The following is a 13,771-nucleotide window of genomic DNA, read 5'->3' on the forward strand; positions in this document are numbered from 1 at the left end:
ACGGGAGTGCCTCTTTGTGCAGTGGCTGCTGCAGCCTGGGGCTCCCGAGCACCAGTGATTATTTTGCTTAAGTTGTTAAAAAAAAAAATAGAAAACAAAAACAAAATTATCCTATCAACCTCTCATGTGGCACTCCAACTTAGCTTGTATTTTATGGTCAACTGAGAAACTCAAAGAGCATTGCAGGAACAATTAAAGCAAGTGTGAAAAATAGCAGGATCTCTTATCAATTGCTCTTTGTTTCCCAGACAAAAATTTCTCTCTTGAAAAATCAAATCAGCAATAACTCATTTGTTGAACACCTACTATGTGACAGGTACTCAACATCCAGTTGCACATTAGAGGATTTCTTTTTCATTCTTATCTTCCCTTTAAAACATTCAAAGCATTGATCAGGATGGTTTAGCTGTTTTCTCTTCAGGCAGTTTTCTTATTATGCGTGTCTTCAGAAGCTTAACACTCTGATGGCTATGCAGAGTTTTCTGGGTCTTTTTTGGTCTGTTTTGTTTTCTTCCTACTATTATTTTGGGGGGGTTGTTTTTTTTGTTTTTTTGTTTTACCTGAAACTTTCCTTTTCTCTTCCTACTTTCTGATTTTAGAGAGGAAAAAAAAATCTAGCATCTGAGGTCTGAGACCACTTGAAATGTCTGGGCCAGGGATTGCTAATGACCTCCCAGAGATAACCCAAATTGCTGATTTAGCAAAGCCCATTCTTGACCTTGACACAAGACAAGACAGGCAAAGGGAGAGGACTTGCCAGGCAGCAGTGAAAGAAGAGGGATCATGGAAGCGCTCAGATCTCCCCAGTCCCCCTCCCCCATTCAGCAAACACCTGGCTGAGTTGGAAAACATGACCGGTACAACCTTCCTATTGGCACCAATTGAAGCTGTCAGCTCTCGGCTTGTCACCAGTTGCACTGGGAGGCCCCGGGCAGCCACAAGAGCCCTAATTAGGCAGAAATGACACTTCTACAACTGACCTGCCAGGACCTTTGGCAAACCATTTAACATCATTAGTTAACATTTTTAAAAAGTGTGAATGTAAATGAACAGCCAGTGGCTTTCAATGGAGTTTGTCGGTGGCATTCCCCCCCCCACCCCCCCCCCCCCGCCCCCCAGCTCACTCTTTCTCTTTTTACATGAATAGTCCACTTGTTTCCTCCAGAATTGGAGGGAGGCGCTGGGGAAGAAGAGGACCAGTCCTCTGTGGGGAGAGACATGTTAAAGCATAAACAAGCTCGGAGGAGCAAGAGACCATCTCTTCCTGCCTCTGGATAGGCCTGAACTCCCACACAAGCCCCCAGAGGCAGCGGAGCCGGCAGGGAGGGGACAGAAGCGCGCCCAGCCAGATCCCGCTCCGGGAGCTGTGCTTGTGAGTGTAGATGTCGGGCTGTCGCCCATTCCAGGCTTTGAGTAGGTGGGAAACAATTTCATTTCTTGACTCAAGGGTGCTTCTGAAATACTCTTTCTCTCGTACCTCTTACCGCTTGTTAGCACTTTGAACGAGCAGATGTTCCGCAGTGATTTAGCAAATATCTTGCGTGTGCTTCAGTCTAACTGTACCAGCAAGAAATGGACCTCGTCCCTCTCCAAAGGAATGAAATCTGGGGGATAACGACTTCCGACGCCAGTTTGGTACTTACACAAATTCATTCCTTTCCTACCTGAAGCTGGTATTTCCCACCTGGAATCACACTTCATTTTGCTCTTTGCTGCACACCCACAGAGTCCGTACATGCCAACACTCTCCATCTGTAGGAAGGGGGAAAAGAGTTTCACCGTGAAAACGTCACTTTGTCTGTCTGCTTCTGCGCTGCTCTCAAAGCGTGGGTTCGTGCTGGGTGACAGCTGAAAGAGGCCACACAGAGTAGAAGGGAAGCAAACAGGTAAAGGGGGTCAGCAGAGGGGCCAGGTTCCTGAAGGGCCTTTGCACTTACCATCCACTGGTTGTGTGGCTTGGGCAAGGTGCTTTGCCCTAAGTCTCAGATGTTTTCATCTGTAAGACAGAGATAATGCCTTACTACTTCCGGTGAGAAAAAGAATAGATGGACATATCATGAGAACCGGAAGGCCCCATGTAAAGGTAAGGGTTTCCAGACCTTTTAGAGCTGCCAAAATTGAGGCGTGGTGCCAGGCTCTCAGCTTAGTGAGACTCTGTCCTCTTGCTTCTCAAGATAGGCTGGACAAAGCCACAACACCACCAGCACATCCCAGGTCCCTCCCTGTCCACCCCCCCCCCCCGCCCCACCTCCACTCCTGCTTATTCTCCAAAGGGCTGTAAGTACCACAAAGACAAGTGCAAGACAAATTCCCAAAACCCATGGTCCTATCAGCTCTTTAGCCTCTCTGCTGGATCCTAGGCAGTATGAGAGGGGAAGCCCATTTGTCTATCACTGGATTTCCAGAAGCCCCGAGGACAGCGGTGGGGACACAGTAGATGCCCAAAAGGTTTAATGCATCGAAATGCGATGCAGCTTCCAGACATGTGCTGACAGCAGTCGGAATGTGTGCTTTACGAAGGCAGCCCAGATCCCGAATTAGGAGAGCTTGACTTGTCCCTGAATTAAAAAGGAGTCAAATCAAGCCGGAGGCCTGTGATGGCGAATGCCTGCTAGGTAGCCATAAGAGAGAGAAGCAAAAGAAAACAATCTTAGTTTAGGGCAGAAAGAGGGAGAAAATACTGGAAAACGTCCTTAATAACAGCAAATGGGAAAGGGAGAGAAGAGCTCCTCGTGATGGGAGTATTTAGTGCTTTTAAGCTAAATACCTCAGCATATTAAGCAAATAGAGAAAAGGCAGCTAGAAGATGTCAGCAAATTGAACCGAACAGTGCTCAGAAAGCTCAGAAAGCCGATAGGAGGTGTCTGGGTTTGACCCCTTTTCCCATCACATGCCTGGTCTGCGCCCGCGTGTTTAGTGTTGCTTCTCCTCTCCAGCTGCGGAGCTTATTGAAAAGCTCTTGCTCCCCGCCTGGTTTTGGCACATTTTCTGCAGGTGCCTCCTACTGTGGCCACAATGGGCTGCTAGGGAGGTTTAGACCTGTCAACAGCTCCGGGGGAGGGGCGGCGGCGGCGGAGGGAGCGCAGCCATTGTCTTAAAGGGCCAGTGACATTGTGCGCCTCCCAGCCTGCAGCACCGGCACCTGCTAATGAGATGAATCCTTTCTCCCGCTCGCTCTTTCTCTCTTTAATGATTTAACTTGATCGCTTTGGCTCCTTTCTGGACAGGGAATTGCTCCGTTGATAATATAAAGTAATTGCCTGTAAAACATTGCTCCGCAACTACTCCCTTCCCTGGCTGAAAATGTCACAGCAATTGAAAAGCTCTTAGCCCAGTTCAAGAATGAGGTTGCTCAGGAGACCGGTCTTTGCATACATCTCCAAGCACTCACGGTTCTGAGCGTTGCAAGTTCTTGGTGTGTCTAATTTTTAAGACAGAGACTTCTCCCTCCTGCAGCCCAATAGGATGGTGTGTGCCATTGGACAACTAACCGGACTAAAAATTCTCCTCAACGCTAGAATTAAGGGTTCATTCAGGGAAAGACATTCTTTTCTCAGAAGCCCCGAATTTGGAGGGATGGCTACATGGGTCAAGTGGAATTTAGGAGAGTGTCCTCGTTCTCATCATATAAAAAGAAGGTATCTTTGTCTAGGAGGGAGTGGGGGCCTTGGTTTTGCAAAGTGGACTCGATGCTCTAATTGTTTAAGATTTGCTGATTTTTTTAGACCTGTCACTTGGCGGCAGCAGTGACACACTGTGGGAATGGGGACAACACGCTTGCGTTTTTATAAATACTTTATTAGTCATTGCCACGCCAACGTGGAGAGTAATTCACCTGGAGAAAAATCACTTTGTCGTAGGCATGAACCCGCCAGCAAAATAAACAGTGGTTAGTGACTGTTTCATTTTCCTCTGACAGATGAAAGCCTAAGTCTGTATCTGAATAAGAGAGAGAAACTTTTTTCAGTTTAATTGGTGAAAGCACCACTTGCTAAATGAGAGGCTGCCGTGTTACTAATTCAGGAACAAAGCCCCAGGTGAATCACCTTCCAACCGGATGAGCCATGAATATTTTTTGTAGCTGATGAAATAAGGGCAGTAGACATGATTATGGTACTTTATAAAAAGGCAAAAACATCTGCCTGCTTACCTGACAAACCAGGGGATAGAGAACATAGCTACCAAAAGGCCATTTAAAATTATAAATCTGAAGAAAGCCACACAACTTTTTCCAGCTAACCCTCTGAGAGGCCACGGTACAAGAGCCACAACCGTAAACAGGTACAGCACTTTTTTCTCAGAATTTAGGAATTTTGGACTTTAGATTTTTAAATCTTGTAATATTGTCAGACTATGCCAGATTTTCAGTTGGGACAATTACACATATTATACCAAAATAACTGTATATCATAAAAGGTATTTTTCCTTTACCCATAATGAAGAGAATTTAAAAAAATCTTTAATTTAAACCCATTAAATAAATTGATTCCTAAATAGAAGAATTATGTTGACAGCTTTTCGCCAGCAACTAGAGGTTTTTTTCTATTTGCTTATATGAAGATGTGTGTGTGTGTCTGAAATGAAGGTGTGGAACTAAATGACCCAAAAGTTCCGCCTGGCTCTATGATTTTCTTATCTATAAAGATGATTCCTATCATGGAAACAAATAAACGTATATAAATGTTTATATATATATATATATATATATATATACCAGACAGTTATTTCTAACAGCTTTGCCTATTAGACAGGCGGTCAAGACAGAGGAAGAATGGGTTAAGTTCCTGCAGCCACAGCCAAGGAGAGCCTGGACAGTCAGGGCTAGAATCCCAAACCCCCTTGCAAAAGATGGCCCAGGAAGCAGGAATGTGGGGAAGGTCATCCTGGAGGGAGGGTGTTAGGGGAGTGGAAGGCCTGCTGCGTGTACCCAGGCTGGGGTCCTCGGGCATGAACTCCCAGAGCAAGCCTGGGTGGACAGTGTGAACACCGTTTCACTGTATTTTTGGAGGAGGGAAAAAAAGAACGTGTGAAGAGGACAAAAACAAGTCAAACAAACACAGGGTCAGTGGAATGAACATCAAACGCTAATAGTAGCCCCAGGACTGGTTTCACTTTTGCATCCTGCTTTTTCATATATCTGCACACGAGGTTAAGAGGCCTGGACAGAATTCCCAAGTTCAGAGACAACAAAATGGGGATTCACGTCTCATTGCTCATGTGGATCTTTGCAGCACATTCGAAACCATCTGACTGCACCAGGCAGAAATTAACCTTGGGTTACATGCGTTTGAACTTTGCACTAAATAGGGTTTGTCAAGATGTTGGGCATGTGTTTAAAAAGAAAAGAATGTATTTTAAAATGCTGCATCATTCCTGCGTCTGTGCATCCCTAACTCGTGCAAGGTTCACACCAGCGATGAGAGTTATACCCCGGGCTAAAATGTGATTGTTCTCTAGGGTAAAAGCTAACATTCTTCATAATCAGATCTGTACATTTACTTATGCCGTGAGAGCCACAGACATTTCAACCTGGGCCCCTTTATTTATTTATTGTTTACATTTGCTACTGCCATGTATCCCATAAAAGTTAACACACAGAAATGTTAAGATCCTTTATACTCAAATAAAAAGTTCACATCAAGCAGATGTACAATAGTACCTGTTGAAATGTTTGTAGTCCAGATATAAGGGGCACTTACTTTCCAGTCAGAAAATGATGTCAATATAAAATCTGCTTTATAGCTCCTGAATTAACAGAACCACTGGATAAGGGAAGAAAAAGATTTTGCTATTTCCTCCCTCGGTGGAATGCACGGGCTCATTCTAAATCAACACTGCACCTGCAGGGTTTGTGAGGACGTCAGACAACACGGAAGCTATGTAAGCACAGACTTCAACCCCCTCCCCCTACGAAGAGCTCGGTTCTACTTTGTTTCTTGCAATTTTCTTAGAATTACATGCTGCCAAGTTTCCTTTTCTTCCAACAGTCAGAAAGCACTAAGTAGCCAAAGAAACGTTACCATACTGTCTCTCTCCAGTTTGTATGATACAGGATTACAGCCCCTTTCCTCCAATCCAAGTTTCCAGAGTTCGGCTTATTTTAAAACATCCAATTGAGATAGATGCACTTGAGTAATCAACACAAGTATGACTGACCCAAAGGACTAGCTGTAGACACCAACCATTGAAAACCTGACATTTTTTACCTACGTATCTTGTGAAAAGTAGATAGGATAGGCTAGCACGAGGTGTATATACTGAAGTCTAAATTTGCAGAGTGAGGGGAAGTTGCTCAGAAACACGGTAATCAGAGGGGCTGATCCTGATGTGACAGCTGAGCCTTCACCCCAGAGGGTACGGGAGCGTGTGTGTGACGTTTTCTGACCCACCAGCAAGGGTCCCATTTTGTGCCAAGTAGCATTGCATTTGTTTCTTAGCATTAGGGCTTGGAAAGAGTGTGAAAAGTTCAAGGCTTGCCCCTAGTGAGTTAGAGTCAAACCCAGGCAACATACGCAAGGGAAGGTAAAAAGGTTATTTTTAGTTAAACAAACAAACAAACAAACAAACACATGGTGATTCCTTCTGTTTTCATATAACAAATAATACTTGGGCATAAAGTCCATTGCAAATACAAATGAAAAGATCTTTGAATCTTCAATGCCTCATTTTGGTTGCATTTCCTGCTTTTGCAGATTTACCATTGTCTCAAGAAAAGACAACTATTTTCCAACCATAGATTTATAAGGAATGTACAAAAATTATTTACCGAACAGATATTTTTCTTGCAATGGTCTTAGTCAAGAATTCAAAATGCCTGGATTTTCAGTAAAGTAATAAATAATGATACTTAGGACGATATACATTCTAAAGCTTACAAATTGATAACCACACATTTTAGTTATTTCAAATATCATACTTGCAGAGTTGTTTTTGTTCTTATTCCACAAAACATAGTCCTTGATTCTTGCTCTATAAAATATAGTCTCTGAGGTTGTATTCTCAAAATCAGCACATAAGCCTTATTTTCCCTTGCATACTGTCAGCTTGGCTATCAAGAAAAAAGAAAGCATTTAATGATTAGACAGCCAAAGTTTAGGTCAGATCCACAAGTTAATAAAAATTCCAACAAGTGTTGGCATGGAATAATTTTATGGCCAGAGGAAATCTGTTACTAGTTCTCTCAAACAGGAACTCTACTTTTAATACTGTAGAAGTAGAAAAATTCTTTAGAAGGCCCAGATACCTCACGTTAACTGAGACGCTCTTTGCTATGAAATCCTGTCTCGTGAATTTGTTACATGCTCTTCTCTACTTTCAAATTCCCATAAAGGTTCTTAAGGCTAGAGTGCAAATATTTGGCCATGAACTCTGGGAAGGAGGGTTACCTAGAATGGCTCAGGGATATTTTAAATCACCCGGTTGTTCATAAATCAACTCAAATTTTTACAACAGTCTAACAGTAGCTGTTGGCCAAAGGCGGCTCCTTCTAGGAGTTGGCCAGTTCCGACCAACAAAGGCAGTGGCAGAGGGTGGATCCTGGGTGACCCATGTTGTTTCCTTTGGCCGTATCTCTGTGCACACAAAAAGAAGAGGAGACCAGGGCAGGCACCCAGATAACTTCTATTCCAACCTCACTTTGCCTCAATTTTTCATTTCAAGTGAAAGTGCCCTTACACAAAATCATCCTAATACCCATCACTCTTTATTCCTGTCTGAGCACGACTGTGTTAGATTCTCTCATACTTTCCTTTTCCTTCCTGTCTCCAAACTGTAGCATTTAAAGATGGTTATGCTGACTGTAGCCCAAGCAGAAGACAGTTATCATTAAAAACATATTAAAATTATTTCCACTTTAGAAATAACATTTTAGCCTTTCATCCTTACTATCTCTCTCCATAAGTATTAATGGAAACATTGTTTTTCTGAGAAACTAATTCTGATCATTACTGCTTTTATTTCTACAATATCCACCTAAAGTTCTGAATGCACAATCACAAAATATAAGTGGTGTTTAATTAAAAACAGGATCTACTGTCCCGTGTTAACATATAATTCTGTGTATTTTTTAATTATACAGAGATTTAATCTAACACATTAGATTGGCATTAGAGATTCATTCACAAACGTCACCTTAAATAATTCTGGAAATATATAGGGGCCCCAATGATAGTACTTTATATATGATTGTCATATATAAAAGTGATGCCATTAAATCAAATCAATACTGAAAAATTTGCCTAAAATGATTTTGCTAAAACTTCCTGGAAATTTACTCCCCAAAATTACTCCCCCAAAAGAAATAATTCTCATCTGCATCTATGGATACAATTTTTTTTTTTAAATTTGAGAAACAAAAATTCTCAAACATCTTAAACAGGACCCCTGAAAAGGGGCAAATCAAGGAAGAAAAAGAAAACAAATATGACTCTACATTTTGCCAACAACAAATGTCAAAAGTCAAGTCCTAAATTTTTGACAACTGAATTCTAAATTCCCCAAATAATGTTTGACATTTTAACATTACCATCAGATTCATGACCAGGCCCGTAGAAATCATCAGTTACAAAGGCATAGAGTGTTTTGATTTCACTAATAAGAAATAGATCATTCCTCTTAAGCAGATTAAGTTAAAGTACATTTTCAGGGAAGCTAAAATCCCCTTCAGTCAAGTTCTTAAGTTTAATTACAAAAGTCAAACAATTTATTGGCTTTCATTCAAGCGCAACAACAAAATAGGTGGGCACACCACTCTCAGGGGCCAGGAAACTAACTTTGTAGCAGTTACAGAGAAAGCATTTTCAGCCATAACTTGATAAAACATCAAACTGGTCCTCTTAACTGGGATTTCGCCTCTCTTCTTTGCTGCCCCCTATGTAGGAAAGATGTTTATTTAACATTTTCTTCATTCCCAATAAATGCAATTACTATATTTTGCTGCTTTTATATTAATAAGTACAAATTAGAAAACCTGGCCTTTGTAGGATATTTTATATGTATTCGTTTTGCTTTATTAGCCCCATAATTAGGCCACAGAAATACTCTTAAGTTGTATCCACTTCTGCAGAGTTAGAAAAGTATCTATTTAAAAATGGCAAAATAGCTTGCTTTAAAGAATTTTTGCCTGATTTTTTTCCCCTTTCTTTTTACTGTCTAAACTCACTGGGTAATTGCCCTACTCCCCATTTCATTCTGCATATATAGAAATTGTGTGTCTATATCCTGAAAAATACCAATTAAACTGCCAGCAATAGCATCTCCAACAGTATCTTTTGGTCTTCAGTGTCAAAGCCCTCTGAACAAATGACCGGAAGGCTAGATTTAAAACAGCCTTTGACAGGATGCCGGTTTTGAACACTCAAATTACAACCACTGCTTCAGCTTTTTGCTTTATTTGGGAAACAAGAGAGAAATAATGCATCAACTCTATAATTTTGAGCAAATGGTAAAGTTTAAAACAAAAGTGGTAGATTACCAGGAGGTCTGATTATCTCAAGAGGTCACTAATATTGTTTTAAAAGGGTGGGGCATTCCCCTTATCATTTAATTCAATTCCACCTGAATTCCTGTACAAAGCTAAATAAAGGTCTTCAGACAAACACAGCAAAACTCTAAAAGTGTTATTTTCCCTCTCCTTAATTTCTTTGGTAATAATGACATCATTTACTATGTGTTGGGCATAGTGGGAAGAAGTTTCATGAATTTTCAAATTTCATCTCATAGCAATCCTATGAAATTGAAAATATTAGGTGATGAGCAAATGGGCTCAGAGAAGTCAAGTAACGTGTACAAGGTCATACAGCTGGGAACTGGAAGAACCAGGTCTTGAACCCATGTGGTCTGGTTCCAAGGCCCAACACTTCTAGGCCTTCTTGGCTGTATCCACAATCAATTCATTCCTGGGTGAAGCCTTACCCATTCTCTTTCTGACATGATCCATGAAGAAATCTCTTAGAGCAGAGGTTCTCAATCTTGGCTGCACATTAATATCATATATATAAAAAAAAAAATACCTCTGTGTGGGCCCCACCCCTGGAGATTCCAATTTAATAGGTCTGGGGTAGGGCCCAGGTATCAGTATTTTTTAATACTACAGCATTGAACAGATAATCTGCCTCTTCCTGGTGCTTAGATTCTAACAGGGCTTAGATTCTGCCAGAATCTAGTAGAATCCCCAAGTGATTCTAATGTGCAGCCCAGACTGAGAACCAGTGACCCAGAGATTAACACCATTCACCCAGGCTCCTTTCTCCAAGCCCTCAATGTGAGCAACTCAACTGGCTTCTTCCAGAAAGGATAGCCAAGAGCCTAGCAATTGCTGACATGAGACAGCGGGATCTGACTACAAGACTTCTATATTTGAGAAGCAGAGGAGTCCAGCGGTGTGTATGGGGTGGGCGGGAATGCATGGGCACTGGAGTCCCCTAGGCCTGGGTTCAAATTCCATCTCCACCATTTGCTAACTCTCGCTTTGAGCCAACCGCTTACCTTTTGTGGTTGTTTTGCAGATTCAGTGGGATGATATAAGGAAAACCCCAGGTAGATAAAAGTTTTCCCTCAGTGGTAGTTGTTGCCCTGGTTTTTGTTGTTATTTCTAGCACAGGAGTAATGACTACTGTTGGGAGACATTGGTAATGAAAAAAATCAAATTACAAAAAACGTTTTATTATTAGTGAAATCATTCCTACTCTTATTACTTAGCATTTAATTTACAGCTCTTTATATTGCAATTAGCTTGGCAATCCTATTTCTCATTCATGACAACTGGGCGAGGAGGGGTAACATTATTAATCCCATTTTCTAGATGGGGAAAAGGCAATATTTCCATCTATTCTGTCTCCAGTTTCTATGATTCTATGATTAAAGGCACCTGCAATCATGTTCATTAGTTCCCTATGAAAAATGATATTCAACACAGATGGCAAATGCAGGCAAGAATTAACAAGCACTTGATAGCAACCCCAAAATAACATCTAAACAATCACTTCTGAACATTAAAGTCATGGCAAACAAGTTCCAATTTATATAAAGGTGTTGGAAAGGATTAAAGGAAAATGAACAAATATATTTTTCTTTTCCTCATTCATTTAGGAAATGTCTGAGTTTAGAAATCCTTTTTGAAATGCAGACTGAAGAATGATTAATTTCCTCCATGAAGGGTCTTCATTTAGCAGATAGGACTAGGCTAATATGTCCTGATGTTTTATCTTGAATCTGAGCTACAAAAAGTACAGGTCTAGGATGAGGAAACCTGGCTCCATGGCTCTCAGTCGAGCTCCCTGAGAAGCCCGTGCACTGTGCGCAAGAGGCTCGCCATTCCAAACGTCCACCAAACACACCCCCGACACTGGAGAGTGGCTTGCCTATAAACATATTCTTTGTTGTATGTATGGAGTTTACATGAATGAAATGCATACAATTGTTCCAGACATACTACTGAATTCATACTCACTGCATATAACCACTGTTATATGGGGGGGGGTTCCCCTCGATTTTTTGTTGTTAAAAAGGAGTCTTCCTATTCAAAACGCTTAGGAAACTATTGCTCTAGTCCAGCCACTCATTTGATTGATGAGGTCTAGATCTGGGGGACAGGTGGGACTCCAGTCTGTCTTCTGCTCCCCAAATGGCCCTTATCCCACACCATACCTCCCTTCTACTGCGGGCGCCCCCTCCATGGGAAGTCAACAGTAATGGCTGTGTCCTCTATCTAAAGGAGGAGACTATAGTCCTACCCTCCCTCCCTGGATATGTTCCAGAACCTTCCTTATCTCCTGAGCCTTTCCTTTGCCTTTCCTTCCCTTCTTTTTCTTCCCCTCAACTCCTCTGTTTATACCTTTAGGGTTAGCAACACTCAAACCCTTTCAAGCTCTGATGTTCTGTGAGTGCCTGGACATTCAGTCTCAATATGAAATGGAAATATAATCACCAAGGTACTAAAACAAGGAATGTGAGAAGTATGTATACAGTAGGCATGCACATGAATATATTTTACACCTAAAACCCCAGTGCTTCTAATATCTACAGAAAATAAGAAAATTGAAATATTCATGAATAGTCATTTTATTTCATCTGGCTCTGTCAATACTAATAGGATGTTAATAAACCCTAGCATACCAACTTTTCAAAATGCTTTCACATCTCTTAATGCAGTTTATTGTCCTGATGGCTCACCAGGATGTAAGTGCTAGGATTGAGGGCCACGAGAACTAAGTGCCATGAAGAGAAGAAAATGTTACCTATTTTATTCACTGCTGTTTTCCCAGTGCCCCGAACAGCATCTGGCACATGGTAGACATTCAATAACTCTTTGTTGGTTGAGTGAATGACAGAAGTAAACAGGGATGGTGGTTTTAGCTATTTATTTAGCCTACATATAGTTTTATTTTTAAGAAGATGGGATGATTCTATAAGGGAACCACTGTGTTCCTAATGATCTCTTTTTTCAGTCCTTAATTCTCCTTTAATTCAGTCTTTAATGTGATGTAATATTCTTCCTTCAAATATTTTAATGTAATTGTCCAAAGTTATACAAGCAGCACATTCATTTTAGGAAAATCAGATACTAATATATAAAAAGAAAATTGAGGCACCTGGGGGGCTCGGTCAGTTGGGCATCTGCCTTCAGCTCAGGTCGTGAGCCCAGGGTCCTGGGATCGAGCCCCGCATTGGGTTCCCTGCTTGGCTGGGGGCCTGCTTCTCCCTCTCCCGCTCCCCCTGCTTGTGTTCCCTCTCTCGCTGTCTCTCTCTCTCTCTCTCTCTCTCTCTCTCTCTATTAAATAAATAAAATCTTATAAAAAAAAGATTTAAAAAAAGAAAATTAAAATTCCCAATGATCTCATTACCCAAGGACAACAGAATTAATATGCTAACATATATTCTTTCCGATTTTATTCTAAGCATATGTACACACACACATCTAACACAAAACTCTCTGCCTTAGACATCAGGATTGGGACTGTTTTCTTTCTTCCCAAAGCCCTTTTTGCTTATTGCCTATTATAGCACCTTACCCTCCTCCTATGTCCTAAATATATTCCTTCCTCAACATTTAGGTCCTTGCTTCAAGAGGATTTTTTTTCCCCTTTTCCCTCCAGAGGATTCATCTATTCTTATTTCAACTCTAAGTTCCATGTGGATGGGTGATCGCTGTATCATCGGTCCTCCCTTTTCTCTGAGATACCAGTGCTCCACAAGTTCCACACATCTAAAACCAAATGCACCATGTCCCTTCCACCAAAACCACATCACTCACTCATCTATCCCATTTCTATCAACTGTAAAAGAACTCTACAAGCCATCCTCAATGGCATCATCTTTGGTCCCCCAATCACACATCCAATCACTCACAATGATTTCCATCCTTCTTCCTATTAAATGTCACCCATCTCTTGCCATTGCTAGCAGTGTGGTTCAGGCCCTTACATCAACATGATTTTCTACCTGTGTCTCCTGCCTTTCTCTACCACTAAACACCCACCAAGCTTACCCACTGCTGCCAGCTAACTTCCTAAAACACCACTTCCATCTTGGCCACCCTACTTTTCCATCCTGATGTCTCATTATTCCTGAAAACAAATCCTTTGCTCCAGCCAGCCTGGTGTATTCATTATTCATTCAAATCCAAATCATTTCGAGTTAAGTATTTATTAAGCATTCTTTATGTGTAAAATCCTTTCATTCATTCAACATATATTTATCGAGCAATGATTCTGTAAGGTAATATACTGGGGACACAATGGTGAACAAGACTGACCAAGTATCTCTCCTCAAG

At 41.3% G+C, this 13,771-nt stretch overlaps 1 protein-coding gene across 4 annotated transcripts in view; it reads right to left on the minus strand.

The window, feature by feature from the left end:
* The window catches only part of HSPA12A (heat shock protein family A (Hsp70) member 12A), a 155,759-nt gene that overhangs the window by 140,042 nt on the left and 1,946 nt on the right, over window positions 1–13,771 (minus strand). For 2 of the 4 annotated variants that reach the window (XM_027595948.2, XM_027595945.2), the window contains exon 2: window positions 1,665–1,752. In XM_027595948.2, the coding sequence (XP_027451749.1) occupies window positions 1,665–1,752 (88 nt within the window). Of the gene's footprint in view, window positions 1–1,643; window positions 1,753–1,937; window positions 1,949–13,771 lie in introns of those variants that run through there. The other 2 variants (XM_027595946.2, XM_027595949.2) reach the window with 2 other exon arrangements.

Source organism: Zalophus californianus, chromosome 15, assembly GCF_009762305.2.
Source record: "Zalophus californianus isolate mZalCal1 chromosome 15, mZalCal1.pri.v2, whole genome shotgun sequence".
Taxonomy (NCBI): Eukaryota; Metazoa; Chordata; class Mammalia; order Carnivora; family Otariidae; genus Zalophus; species Zalophus californianus.